General features: G+C 39.5%; 1 protein-coding gene across 1 annotated transcript in view; it reads right to left on the bottom strand.

Annotated features, from left to right (window-relative positions):
- The window catches only part of sdk2b (sidekick cell adhesion molecule 2b), a 699,987-nt gene that overhangs the window by 378,103 nt on the left and 309,364 nt on the right, over positions 1 to 12,520 (bottom strand). The window contains 1 exon segment of the mRNA XM_052032768.1: positions 10,159 to 10,318. Within this exon segment, the coding sequence (XP_051888728.1) occupies positions 10,159 to 10,318 (160 nt within the window).

Genomic DNA, 12,520 nt, shown 5'->3' with positions numbered 1-12,520 from the left:
ATACAAAAAACAGTACATGATTTTCTTTACATTCAGTGCTGTTCAGTCAAACATTCTTGGTATTTCCAGATCTATACAGTTATAGTGTTAGCACATTCTATGTACGAGGCAACATTTCCACTTGTGTGGACTCCTTGGATGATACAAACTTCAAATGTTTGAGAGGCTTTTACAAGGACCCAGCCCCTCAATGTCGACTGGCAGCAGGACCTTAGACTGTGGTTCTTCCCTTCAAAGTGTTTGCACAGGCTTGCACCTCGCACCTGATAACCAGGTTATTGCTCAGGGGCATAATTCCCACAGCCCCAATTATCTTTTAACCTTGGCGATCAGCCAGTTTTTGTCACACGCCTTGACCCCTCCGAACCAGATCCCCAGCACCTTCAGGTAATCAGACTTGATGGTGAAGGGGACGGTGGACCGGACAGGCCAGTTGCCAAAGAGCACGGCCTCGCTCTTCCTACGGCTAACTCTGGCCTCCCAAGACCAGCTCAAACTGGTCTCAGATGCTGATCAATCTGTGGACTGATCTTGGATCCGAGCAGAGACAGTGACGTCATCCATGTGCAGGGAGGCTTTGATCCGAGCGCTCCCATTACCTGGCATTGTCACTCCACATGCCTGTGTCCTTCCTGATGGATCAGGCAAAGGGTTCTATGCAGCAAGGGAGAGGTCTGCCTTCCTCCAGGCTTATATACAGGGCAGAGTTACCCTAAACTGCCCTCTGTATATCCCAATAACTGGTAAGATTTTGAAAGCATTGTTTGAATAGGACCCTTGCAGAGTCTGGGTTGATTAAGTGTGCTATTAAATGGAGGATATGTTAAAACTTTTGACGTTTGAGATGGTGCCTTTTGTTAGGAAGCTTCAGAACATTATCAATGCCTTTTTTTAACAAATTCAATTTCTGCCAGCTTGTCAGTTTAGTGTTCACTAAATTTGCATTTCATTGGGTCAGTCAAAAAAGGTGAAGGGCAAGCAATAGAATTATCATTTTCATTTAACTAGAGAAAAAAAATTAACTCAAGTAAATCATTTTTCAAAAGCTCACATTTCCCATTCATTCCAATGAAATCAGTTCTGAGAAGGAAAGTGAATTGGCAATTTTCATTCAAGTGCATCATTTTACCATCCAAACACACAATGCCTTGCAGCTGACTAATAGCCCCATTCATGCAGTACTGAATGGATTCATCTTGTTTCTCATTATTCATTGGTGATGATTAACCAAATACAAGCTCTTTGAGCCATCCTAGATGTGCTACAGAGTGCTTTATTTCTACTCCTTGTAAACACACCAGCTGTTTTTTTTACCAATTCTATATTATACAGTAGGCATTATCTCATTTTATATCAACAAAATGTTTTTTTTTAAAAACGTGAGATGGATGTTTCCAATATAATAGTTCATAGGAAAAATATTTCACATGCTTTATGTCATAACACTAGTTTGCTCTTTATATGCAGTCACATGACTAAGAATCACGCAAGATTTGCATTAGTATTCCTTCTCAAATTGCTAAATTCCATTAGAAAATGCAAATGAACCCTTTTCATTCTGTTTGCAGATGTAACAAGATAAGCTTTTCATATTGGTGGGCTCTAGTAAATCCCCTCTGGCCTTGTTCATGGTCACTGCTCTCACCTTCTGATGCTTTCTCTCCATCATGAAGTTGTGTTCCTTTGGTCTGTGTGTTCTTATCTCATCTGTCTCTCTCATGTGATGTCTTTATCTTTTAGTCTTTCACTTTTCTCCTATTTCAGAGCTCTTACTATCACTCTGCTGCGACTTTTCTCTGTCTATTTGCTTGCCTTTTGCCCACTGAACCTATATCCATACCTTGCTGGTGTACATTTTTACCTTAATCTGAATTCTTCATTTTAGTCTTTTTATAGACCTGATTACAAAACTCCCGATGATCCCACCCCACCCCCAATGATCAGTGCTGCAGCCTTGTCAGAATCTGTTGTTCCTGCATTAATCCTCTCTTTTATTTGGCTGTTATCGAGTTCTCTTTCAGATACAAGTGTTTTCAAAACAAATAAAGCAACTTTAATCATCTCTATTCAATTATAAAATATGTAAATACAATAACATAACTAGACTTTCCTGTGTCACATAGGTGTAGAGGCCTGAAAATCGTTGGAAAGAAAAGCAAACCAATGAAAGTAAACCAGAGAAAACAATGACACTCTATTCAAAGGCTTTAAGAAAAAAAGAACCTTTGCACAGATACCTGCAGGCAGAAATCCAGAGACCAAATTTCATTCCCATCCCCAACATGGCTAAAGTTTCCAGTTTGTTTATATCTACATGATAAGATGCTACACAACTCAATCATCTGTTCTATGAAAGAGGATCTGCTAATACTCAAAAAAGATGAATGCCACATGCACGAAATCTACCAACTAATTCCTGTAATAACAGATAGCAATGACCTTTAAATAAGTATTGGAAGGAGATGATTATACTAAATTTTGAGCACAGTAAGTTACGTGGAGTCTAGAAGTCTGCAGGCATTTTATCAAAACAACACATGATCTCTTTTGGTGTTGCTGAGGATTGGTCTACGGTCTTCCATTTGTCCATATCATTAAGCTGCTCAGATGCAACTATGTTCAGCCTAGCTCATCATTTCAATGCCACTGTTCATCTTCTTCCAATGGCATTATGACAAATCTTATGGTTAATAAGAAGCCAAATGTGAAGGATTGTTCATGTTGCATCGCATCCTCTTCAAAAAATATTCATATTTAAATTGACTAAAACATCCACTTGGTTAAAAATCACTTTCAAATTTGCACTTACTGCATCTTAAATGTTGTGTTTATTTTAGACCAAAACAGTTATCCTTACTTGCAGCTTGTTAAGATGCACTACTTCGTTTGAATGGTTCAGGCAAGCAAAGAAGAAAAGGGGCAGATTAATTAAAACTGAGTGACTGGCTAATGGGTTTGAACATAGAACATTGCAGCAGAGGCACAGGCCCTTCGGCCCATGATGCCTGAGCTGACCATGACGCCAATTCAAACTGCACAGCTGCCTACTCATGGTCTGCATCCCTCCATTCCCTCACTGTTCATGTGTCTATTGAAGTGCCTCTAAAACGTTGCTATTGTATTTGCTTCCACCACTTCCCCTGGCAGAGTGTTCCAGGCACCTACTGTGTAAAAAGCTTGCCTTGTAAATTTCCCTTAAATGCTTCCCCCCACCTCACCTTGGAGGTATTCCCTCTAGTATTTGGCATTTCCACGCTGGGAAAATGACTCTGACTATCTATCTATGCCTCCCGTAATTTTATATACTTCTATCAGGTCACCCCTCAACCTCCAATGCTCCAGAGAAAACAATCCAAGTTTGTCCAACCTCAATTTACAGCTAATAGTCTCTAATCCAGACAACATCCTGGTAAACCTCTCCTGCACGCTCTTCAAAGCCTCATTATCCTTCCTGTAATGTGACTATCAGAACTGAACACAATACTCAATCGTCTTCTAACCAAAGTTTTATACAACTGCAACATGACTTCCCAACTTTTATGCTCAGTGCTCCAACTGATGAAGGCAAGTATGCCCCGTGCCTTATTAACCATTCTACTTACTTCTGTTGCCACTTTCATGGAGCTGTAGACATCAATTCTCCTTTGGGGCCTGCCATTTACTTTATACTTTCCTGCTACATTTGACCTCCCAAGTGCAATGCCCACACTTGTTTGGATTGAACTCCATCTGCCATTTCTCTGTCCACACTTCCAACTGGTCTATTTCCTGCTGAATTCTTTGACAACTTTCCTCACTATCCACAACTCCACCAACTTTTGTGTTACCTGCAATCTTACTAATCAGCCCACCCACATTTTCATCCAAATTATTCATATAGATCACAAATAATAGAGGTAAGCACTGATCCCTGTGGAACACCACTGGCCACAGACCTCCAATCAGGTAACACCCTCCACCGCTACCCACTGACTTCTGTGGCCAAGCCAATTTTGAATCCAATCTAGCAAGTCAATTAATGAATACTTTGCTTCAGTATCCACCAGTGAGAGAGACCTTGACGTTTGTGAGGATGGCATACAACAGGCTGAAACGCTAGGGCATGTCGACGTCAGGAAAGAGAATGTGCTGGAGCTTTTGAAAAACAATGGGAAATATAAGTCACCGGGGCCGGATGGGATATATCCAAGGTTATTAAGGGAAGCGAGGGAAGAGATTGCTGCACCTTTGGCGATGATCTTTGCATCCTCGCTGGCCACAGAAGATGATTGGAGGGTGGCAAATATTGTTCCTTTGTTCAAGAAAGGGAGTAGGGGCAACCCTTGGAATTATAAGCCTGTGAGTCTTACTTCAATGGTGGGCAAATTACTGGAGAAGATTCTAAGAGTCAGGATTTATGAGCATTTGGAGAAGCACAGGCTGATTAGGGACAGTCAGCATGGCTTTGTGAGAGGCAGGTTGTGCCCCATGAGCCCGACTGAATTCTTTGAGGATGTGACAAAGCACAATGATGAAGGTCGAGCAGTGGATGTGGTGTACATGGATCTTAGTAAGGCATTTGATAAGGTTCCTCGTGAAAGGCTCATTCAGAAGGTCAGGAGACCTGGGATCCAGGGAAACTTGGCTGTGTGGATTCAGAATTTTGGTTAATGGCAGGACTCTTAGCAGTGTGGAGGAACAGAGGGATATTGAGGTTGCCGCACAGGTTGATAGGAATGTTAAGAAGGCGTCTTGTGCGTTGGCCTTCATTAGTCGGGGTGTTGAGTTCAAGAGCCGTGAAGTAATGCTGTAGCTCTATAAAACTCTGGTTGGAGTATTGTGTTCAGTTCTGGTCGCCTCATTATAGGAAGGATGTGGAAGCTATAGAGAGGGTGCAGAGCAGATTTACCAGGATGCTTTGTGGTTTGGAGAGCATGTCTTATGAGGATAGGTTGAGCGAGCTAGGGCTTTTCTCTTTGGAGCGAAGGAGGATGAGAGGTGACTTGACAGAGGTGAACAAGATGATAAGAGGCAGAGATCGAGTGGACAGTCAGTGACATTTTCCCAGGGTGAAAACGGCTAACACGAGGGGGCATAATTTTAAGGTGATTGGAGGAAGGTACAGGGGGTTGTCAGAGGTAAATTTTTTTACACAGAGAGTGATGGGTGTGTGGAACGCACTGCCGGCAGGGATGGTGGAGGAAGATACATTAGGGACATTTAAGAGACTCTTAGATAGCCACATGAAATATAGAAAAATGGAGGGCTAAATGGGAAGGAAGAGTTAGATAGATCTTAGATAAGGATAAAATGTCAGCACAACATCCTGGGCAGAAAGGCCTGTACTGTGCTGTAACGTTCTATGTTCTAAGTCTCCATGGGTCCCATCTGCCTTAATCTTCTGGATCAGCCTGGCATGAGGGTCCTTGTTGAAGGCTTTACTAAATTCCATGTATACAACATCCGCTGCCCTACTTTCATCAATGATCTTCATCACCTCCTCAAAAACCTCATTCAAGTTTGTAATACATGATCTTCCCTGCACAAAGCCATGCTGACTATCCCTAATAAGGGTTTGCTTTTCCAGATGTTAGTGGATCCTATCTCTCAGAATCTTCTCCAATAATTTCCCTACCATTGATGTAAAGCTTACTGGCCTGTAATTTCCTGGTTTGTCCCTATTGCCCTTCAGGTGAACAACAATGGCTGCCACAACAGAGACACAAGAGGTTCTGCAGATGCTGGAATCTGGAGCAATACACTCACAGTGATGGAGATGCTGCCTGACCTGCTGAATTCCTCCAGCATTTTGTGTGCATTGAACAACAATGGATATTCTCTAGTCCTCTGGGACCTCGTCTGTGGCTAAAGAGGACGCAGAGATCTTTGTCAAGGCCACAGAAATCTCCTCTCTTGCCTCTTTCCATAACCTGCGATAGATCCCATCAGAACCTTAATGTTCTTCTAGTGTCCTTTCACCTCCTCCTTCTTGATATCAACATGTCTCAGACTATCAGCATATCCTTCCCTGATCTCACTCTCCTCCATGTCTTTCTCCTTAGTTAATACCAATACTAATACGAAGTACTCATTTAGTATCTCGTCCACTTTCTCTGACTCCAGGCATAAATCCCCTCCTTTGTCTTTGAGTGGTCCTACCTTCTTACTCGTTACCCTCTTGTTTTTAATGTAGGTCTAAAAAGCATTGGGTTCTCTTAATCCTACTCTCCAAGGACATTTCATGGTCCCTTTCAGCCCTCCTGATTCCCTGTTTAAGTTCTTTCCTGCTTCATTTATATTCCTCAAAGACACTGTCCAATTTCATCTTCCTAAACCTTACATATGCTTTCTTTTTCTTTTGGCAATATCTTTCTTCATCCAAGTTTCCTGAACCTTGCCTTCCTTCCTCATGGGAACATCTTGGTCCTGAATTCTGATCAGCTGGCCTTTAAACAATTCCCACATCAAATGTAGACTTACCCAATAACCGCCGCTCCCTATCTACTCTCCCCAGCTTTTGTCTAATACAGTACTATTGTCATCAGCTTTTCCCATTGTGTTCCCATGTGCCTGCTGCCATCATCTATCCGGACCTTGGATTTGGGAGGTTCTGTCAAAGAAATCTTGGCAAATTTTTACAGGATATTTTGCTGAGGAGCTAATATTTTACTAAGGGAATCCTTACCAAAAACCTGCATGGATGAGAGATTTCCAATGTAATTAATTGACCAAAGCAAAGAAAGGACACTAGTTTTCCAAAGAATTTGTTTCTATAGTCTATCAGCTGTAATAAATGGCCTAAATTTGAAATCTGGTAAATATAGTTACGTTTCAATGTGAATTTTAATTGTCCTCTCATGTTTTCTCTTCATTAAATCTTCATTAGTTCTGATTCCCAATTCTACTTCACAGCCCTAAAGGTTTTATACTCCAGTCACTGGTACTGAAAAGGCCACTTTTTTTGTGCAAGTCTTTCCAGTCTCTTTCTTTTATTTGTTTTCCAAACCTGCTCCAGTGTGTTCTTTCAAAGTTGACATTTCCACATAGTCACTGTCACAGACATAATTTTTTTTTAAACAAACATATTTTCCACTTCATTGAAGAGGCTGGAAATCACGCAGCTCCTTGGAGAGAGTGGGGATGGTGGGGGGCATGCAAACATGAACCAATACATACCAGCCATCACTTATCCTGAACAAATTATCCTTGTAGGAATGAATCAGCTATAAATGATGGGGATTGCACCTGTAAATCTCCAGTTCTTGCCTTGAGGGAAAGGCCACGTTATTAAGATCACAAAAGCCAGCATGAAAATAGTGATTTTCAGAAAGCTTTTTCGACACACTGAAGGATGACAGGCATATACAAAACAACAATATCAATATATATGCAAGTAATTTCAAAGCAACAAAAGACAATTTGGCTCATCAAGCTGGATCCATCCAAACTCTGTGTTTGATTTTTCTTGAACAGAGTTCCCTCCTATCACCATATGTTGATTCAACTTAAAGGACAAAAAAGCCCTGAAATAACACAACTTTTAAAAGCTCATATGTGTGAAAAGACTTTACAGCAAATTGAGCAGTTTCTGAAGTGTAGTTACTGATGTAATGAAGAAAGCATAGTGGCCGAGTTGCACACAGCATGCATCTACAAACAGCTATGTAATGATAACAACATATTCTGTTTTAGTGATCTTGATTAAGAGATAAATGTTGCTAGGAAACTACAGATAACTGCCTGCCCTTAACTGAAATAGTGCCATGAGATTTTCTGCATTTACTGTAACTGAGAGAGCAGACAAGACCTTGGTTTCATATTTTATCCAAAAGAAGCAGTTCCGACAGAGCTCCCTCAATTCTGCTCTAGAATCTCTGCATGGATTTTTGGCTTAAATTTCTAGTTTGGGATTTGAAGCCAACAAAATCTGACTCAGAAATCAAAATGCTTCTCACTCATGACTGACTGCCTTGCACTGAAGACAGCTAAGTTGCTTATTACACCTTCTTCCAGCCTCCAAAGTTCAATGACATTACCAATATTTCCTGTCTATAGAAATTTATCCAGGTACACTTTAAAGGTGTTGATTCATTTTACATAAACAATTTGCTCTGAAAGATTGTTCCACTATATTATTAACAGAAATGATAAGGGACAGGTAGCAGTGTCAGTGGCAACATTCACCATTGTTGGGAGCAATGATGGAAGAAACCCCTATATTTGCAAACATTTTATATGTGAATCCCTGTGGCCTACTAAAATGGAGTAAATAGACTTCATACAGTCACTGGCAATTGCAAACTGATCACTCATCCTTGCCCAAGTCCATCTTTAATAGAGAATTTATAAAATATAATGGACTGGAGTTCTGACTTTTTTTTGTTATATTCATTCAAAGGATGTGGGCTTCGCAGGATGAGCCAGCATTTAATTGTCCATCCTTAATTGCCCATGAGAAGGTGACAGTGAATTTCCTTCTTGAACTGCTGCAGTCCTTGAGGTGTGGGTATACCCACAATGCTGTTAGAGAGAGAATTCCAGGATTTTGACCCAGCACCAATGAAGGAACAGTGATACATTTCCAAGTCAGGATGGTGCATGGCTTAGAGGGCAACATCCGGGTGGTGGTGCCCCCATGCTTTTGGTGCCCTTGTCCATCTAGCTGGTAAAGCTCATGGGTTTGGAAATTGTTAATTCAAGCCATGACTGAGTAATGCAGAAGCAGAGCTATGTTGAACAACTGGAAATGTGCAAATGATTAGATTAAATATATCAGTTATTAGAAACAATAATACCTGGCAAAACCTGATTCTAAAATGTCATTTTTATTTGGCAAAATAAAAATGACATTTTAGAATCAGGCTTTGGAATCTGGTTAGCTGCTTTGATCAGATGATGATAGAACCCTCAAAATATTGCAAGTGGATAAGAAATGAGTTGAAGAAAAGTACGAAAATAATCACAAAATTAGAGTGTTCTTATTTCCCATGTTGCCCTCTAAAAGATAAAGAGGATCCATGGGTTTGTGTTGCTTCTACACAAAAATGATTCTATACAAAAATGACCTGAACTTCCATTCAAGTGAAGAATATTGAGATGTGCCAATGACAGTAAACGGTTTGGGAGGACAGGCTGGGTTTCAGGAAAGGCAGAGAGGTGAAAGACACAGTTTCATAAAGATCAATGTCAGGCAATATGTTTTGGAACTGTAATAAGATTGTGTCTTGTTGGGAAATTGTCTTCTGGATTTGGCAGTGCTCACCACTCCCATTGCAGTCTGAGCATATTACATCCAGCAATATGTCTGTACAGTCTAATAAATAAAAGCACGACTGTACAACCAATGTGTAATGATATTACAGTATCACAGTGGTTAAATTACTGGATTAGCAATCCAGAGGCCTTGACTAATGATCTGTAATTGAGTTCAAATCCCACTGTGCTTTTTATTTAATTATTTAAATAATCTGGAACAGAAATAATACATAGAAGTCATGTTCACCATGAAAACATCAGTAGTTTGCAAAAACCCTTCAGCTTCACTAGTATCAATGAAGGTTGTCTATCACCCTTATCCACTCTGGCTTATGTGCAACTCCACATCTAAAGCAATTTGACTGACTCTTTACCTTTCTGTGAAATTGTAAAATAAAAAGTATAAGAAAGGGATATTCATGTCTTTTGTGTATTGTGGGCCTTGCTCACTTTTCCAGGGGCAAACTTACAAGACATTTAGTGAAAGATGCCAGTTTATTTTGTATCAATAGATACAAGCAAACACAATTAGTTTAACCAATGTCACTTGCTGTTGTCTAACAAAATAAGGAATACATTGCATTGTTTTATAACTTTCCTGAAACAGCACACTGAATACAATTTGTTAATTAACTCCAAAATAAAGTCTGTGTAAGATCATGGTTCTTCTTGCTTTTATATTATGTACCTCATGGTGGAAAAAAACACTATTTTCATGCTGATTCTGATGAAAAGTCATTGACCTGAAACAATAACTCTGTTTCTCTTTCCATTTATGCTACATTTTCTGCTGAATGTTTTCTGCATTTTAATTTTTTGTTTGATTCTATCATATTTTCTGAAATGAACTAATTCACCTTGCAAATCCGTCAGTTAAAAATTTTCATGGAACATAAAACTAAAATTTCAAGTGCAACTTCTGACCTGTACTCCAGAGAGAAATGCGTCAACTCCGTGTTGTTGTACAACCATTTGAACTCTAAAGGCCAGCTCCCTTCAGCCATGCATGTCAGGACCAACCGATTTCCCTCCAAGTGGATCTGTGAGCGAATGGGCTCCGTTTTGAAATAAGGTGGCACATCATCTGAAATACAGGCAGAAAATGTTTAAGGACAATGCATTTTTATGCTGATTTTATTAACAAAGGAATGTAATGATACCAGCTGTTTATTATATTCTAACTAGTCTCAGAAGCAATGTGCCCGACCTGCCATCGAGTTAATTTTGTGGTTCTTCTGAAATGTTATTTTACATCAATTAGCACAAAAATAATGAATGAGTTGTATAACATGAATTACATTAAAACTGATCCTTCTTCATCCGACACGGTGAAACACACTCAACAGATTTGTTCTTAGTTATTTAGCACTGATTTGCTTTGCTATAAGCCACATAAACAATGATGGCAGTTTTGCAATTGGTAATATAAAAAAAAACAAGTGTATTGTAAGGATCTTGAAATTAAACATATGTAACTAATTTGGAAATAATATTTTAATGGAAGTGTTTACCAATTTATGGATAAATTCAGCAACTCCACATTCCCAACAACAGGCTAAGTTCAACAAGAATGCAGAAGAGCAAGCAGCAAATTGTGATGTTCATGTTTTAGCCCCATCCGTGATCCATCCATGGCTTACCTGCTCAGAATGCAGGATTGTTAATTAACTTGTATAATTTTACTTCAAAAAGAATTGACACCACTTCTGTGAGAACCATTTCAATAAAGTCCTTTGAACAATTTTACTGCTATGTAGTTTCAAAGCCATGAGTTTTTTTTCCTATTGACCAAGGTGATCAATGATCTGAAAAGACCTGCCAAATGCATAATTCCTGAGGTGTTTCTCATGCCTTTGATTGATCTTATTCTTTCTACAAGATGCTGCTACAATGGGAATAATACCAATTTATTTTACCAATTTGGTGCAGGGAATCATACGCAGCCATGACATCTGCACCTCAGCTGCTATTAGGCTGCCATTTCTGGAAGTGCACATGTGGATGTCAAGTGAATAGATCCATTGCTACTGAATACAGTGGTGTCACAATCATAGTCCTAGAAGTTATAGAACTCAAGATTTTTCCTTGATTCTATTTTAATACTTTCTAATTGTAAGCAAACTGCAGCCATTTCAGAGAAGGTAATATAGAAACAATATGTAAACTATGAAATTAATGACTGACTAGAAGGGTGGCAATTACATGCTCTGGCCAGGTATAGCTCATTGATTCTTTATAAAGTCTAGCCTTGATTTGTCCTTCGATATGATGAAAAAAGGGAAGGCAAGTGGACCTCGGTTCCACTACTTTATTTTAAGAAGGACAATTTCTGAATAGCTTCTAATATGAAGACTGTTCTCCCATTAACTTCGCAAATTCTGCCTCTGGACTGGACTAAATGTTTACTATGAGAACACAAAAAAAAAGAAAATTCCCAAAGTCCTGTGTCTGTTTATATCACATTTAAGATTAAATATATACTTTTGCCATCATGTTTTATATATATAAGAAACAACTAATATTTCCCAGGTAAAAATGTTGCCTCACCAATAATTATGTGAAGCTTGACCAATAATGAAATGATGTGACGGCAGATTGTCAGTAATGATGAGCTGGATTAGCAAATTTGCATATTTCACTTGTGATTAAAATTACCATTGCATATAGTTCTATTTGCTGCTACAATGTTGGCAACATGAGTAAATATATAACTGCCCTTGCCTTAATAAGCCACAGTAACAGTGCAATTGACAAAGGTTGGTGTTGATGGGTTTTAAAGCCTGCAGCAATTCTCCTTACTTCCAAGACCCTATCAATCATTACAAATTGCTCTTCTCCCCTTATGGTTTATCTATTTTTTTTTCTGTGAATGCTGAAGCCATGCAGACCAGGAAAATTCCAGATTCAATCTCCTCATGCTAAGTTTATTGATCTTCTCTTAGGCTACTACAATGGGTAAAGTACAAATTTCTTGAGCTGATTTGACACGGGGAATCATGTGCAGTAATGATATCTGCTCCTAAGCTGCTATAAGGTTGCCATTTTCTGGAAGTGCATTAGTGGATGTCCAGTTAAGAGATCCACTGCTGTTGGACACAGTGGAGCCACAGTGGTGCAGCAAGAAGAGCTGTTGCCTAATGACTCCAGCAAGCCACATCTTGATCTCGAGTGCTATCTGTATGGAGTTTCCACATTCTCCCTGTCACTACATGGGTTTCCTCTGGCTGCTGAGGGGAGTTGATAGGAATGTGGAGAGAATAAAAATGGGATTTTTATTCTCTCCACA

Source organism: Pristis pectinata, chromosome 18 (genome assembly GCF_009764475.1).
Source record: "Pristis pectinata isolate sPriPec2 chromosome 18, sPriPec2.1.pri, whole genome shotgun sequence".
Classification (NCBI taxonomy): Eukaryota; Metazoa; Chordata; class Chondrichthyes; order Rhinopristiformes; family Pristidae; genus Pristis; species Pristis pectinata.
Note: the sequence above shows the minus strand (reverse complement) of the source record. Positions and strands in the feature narration are given on the sequence as shown.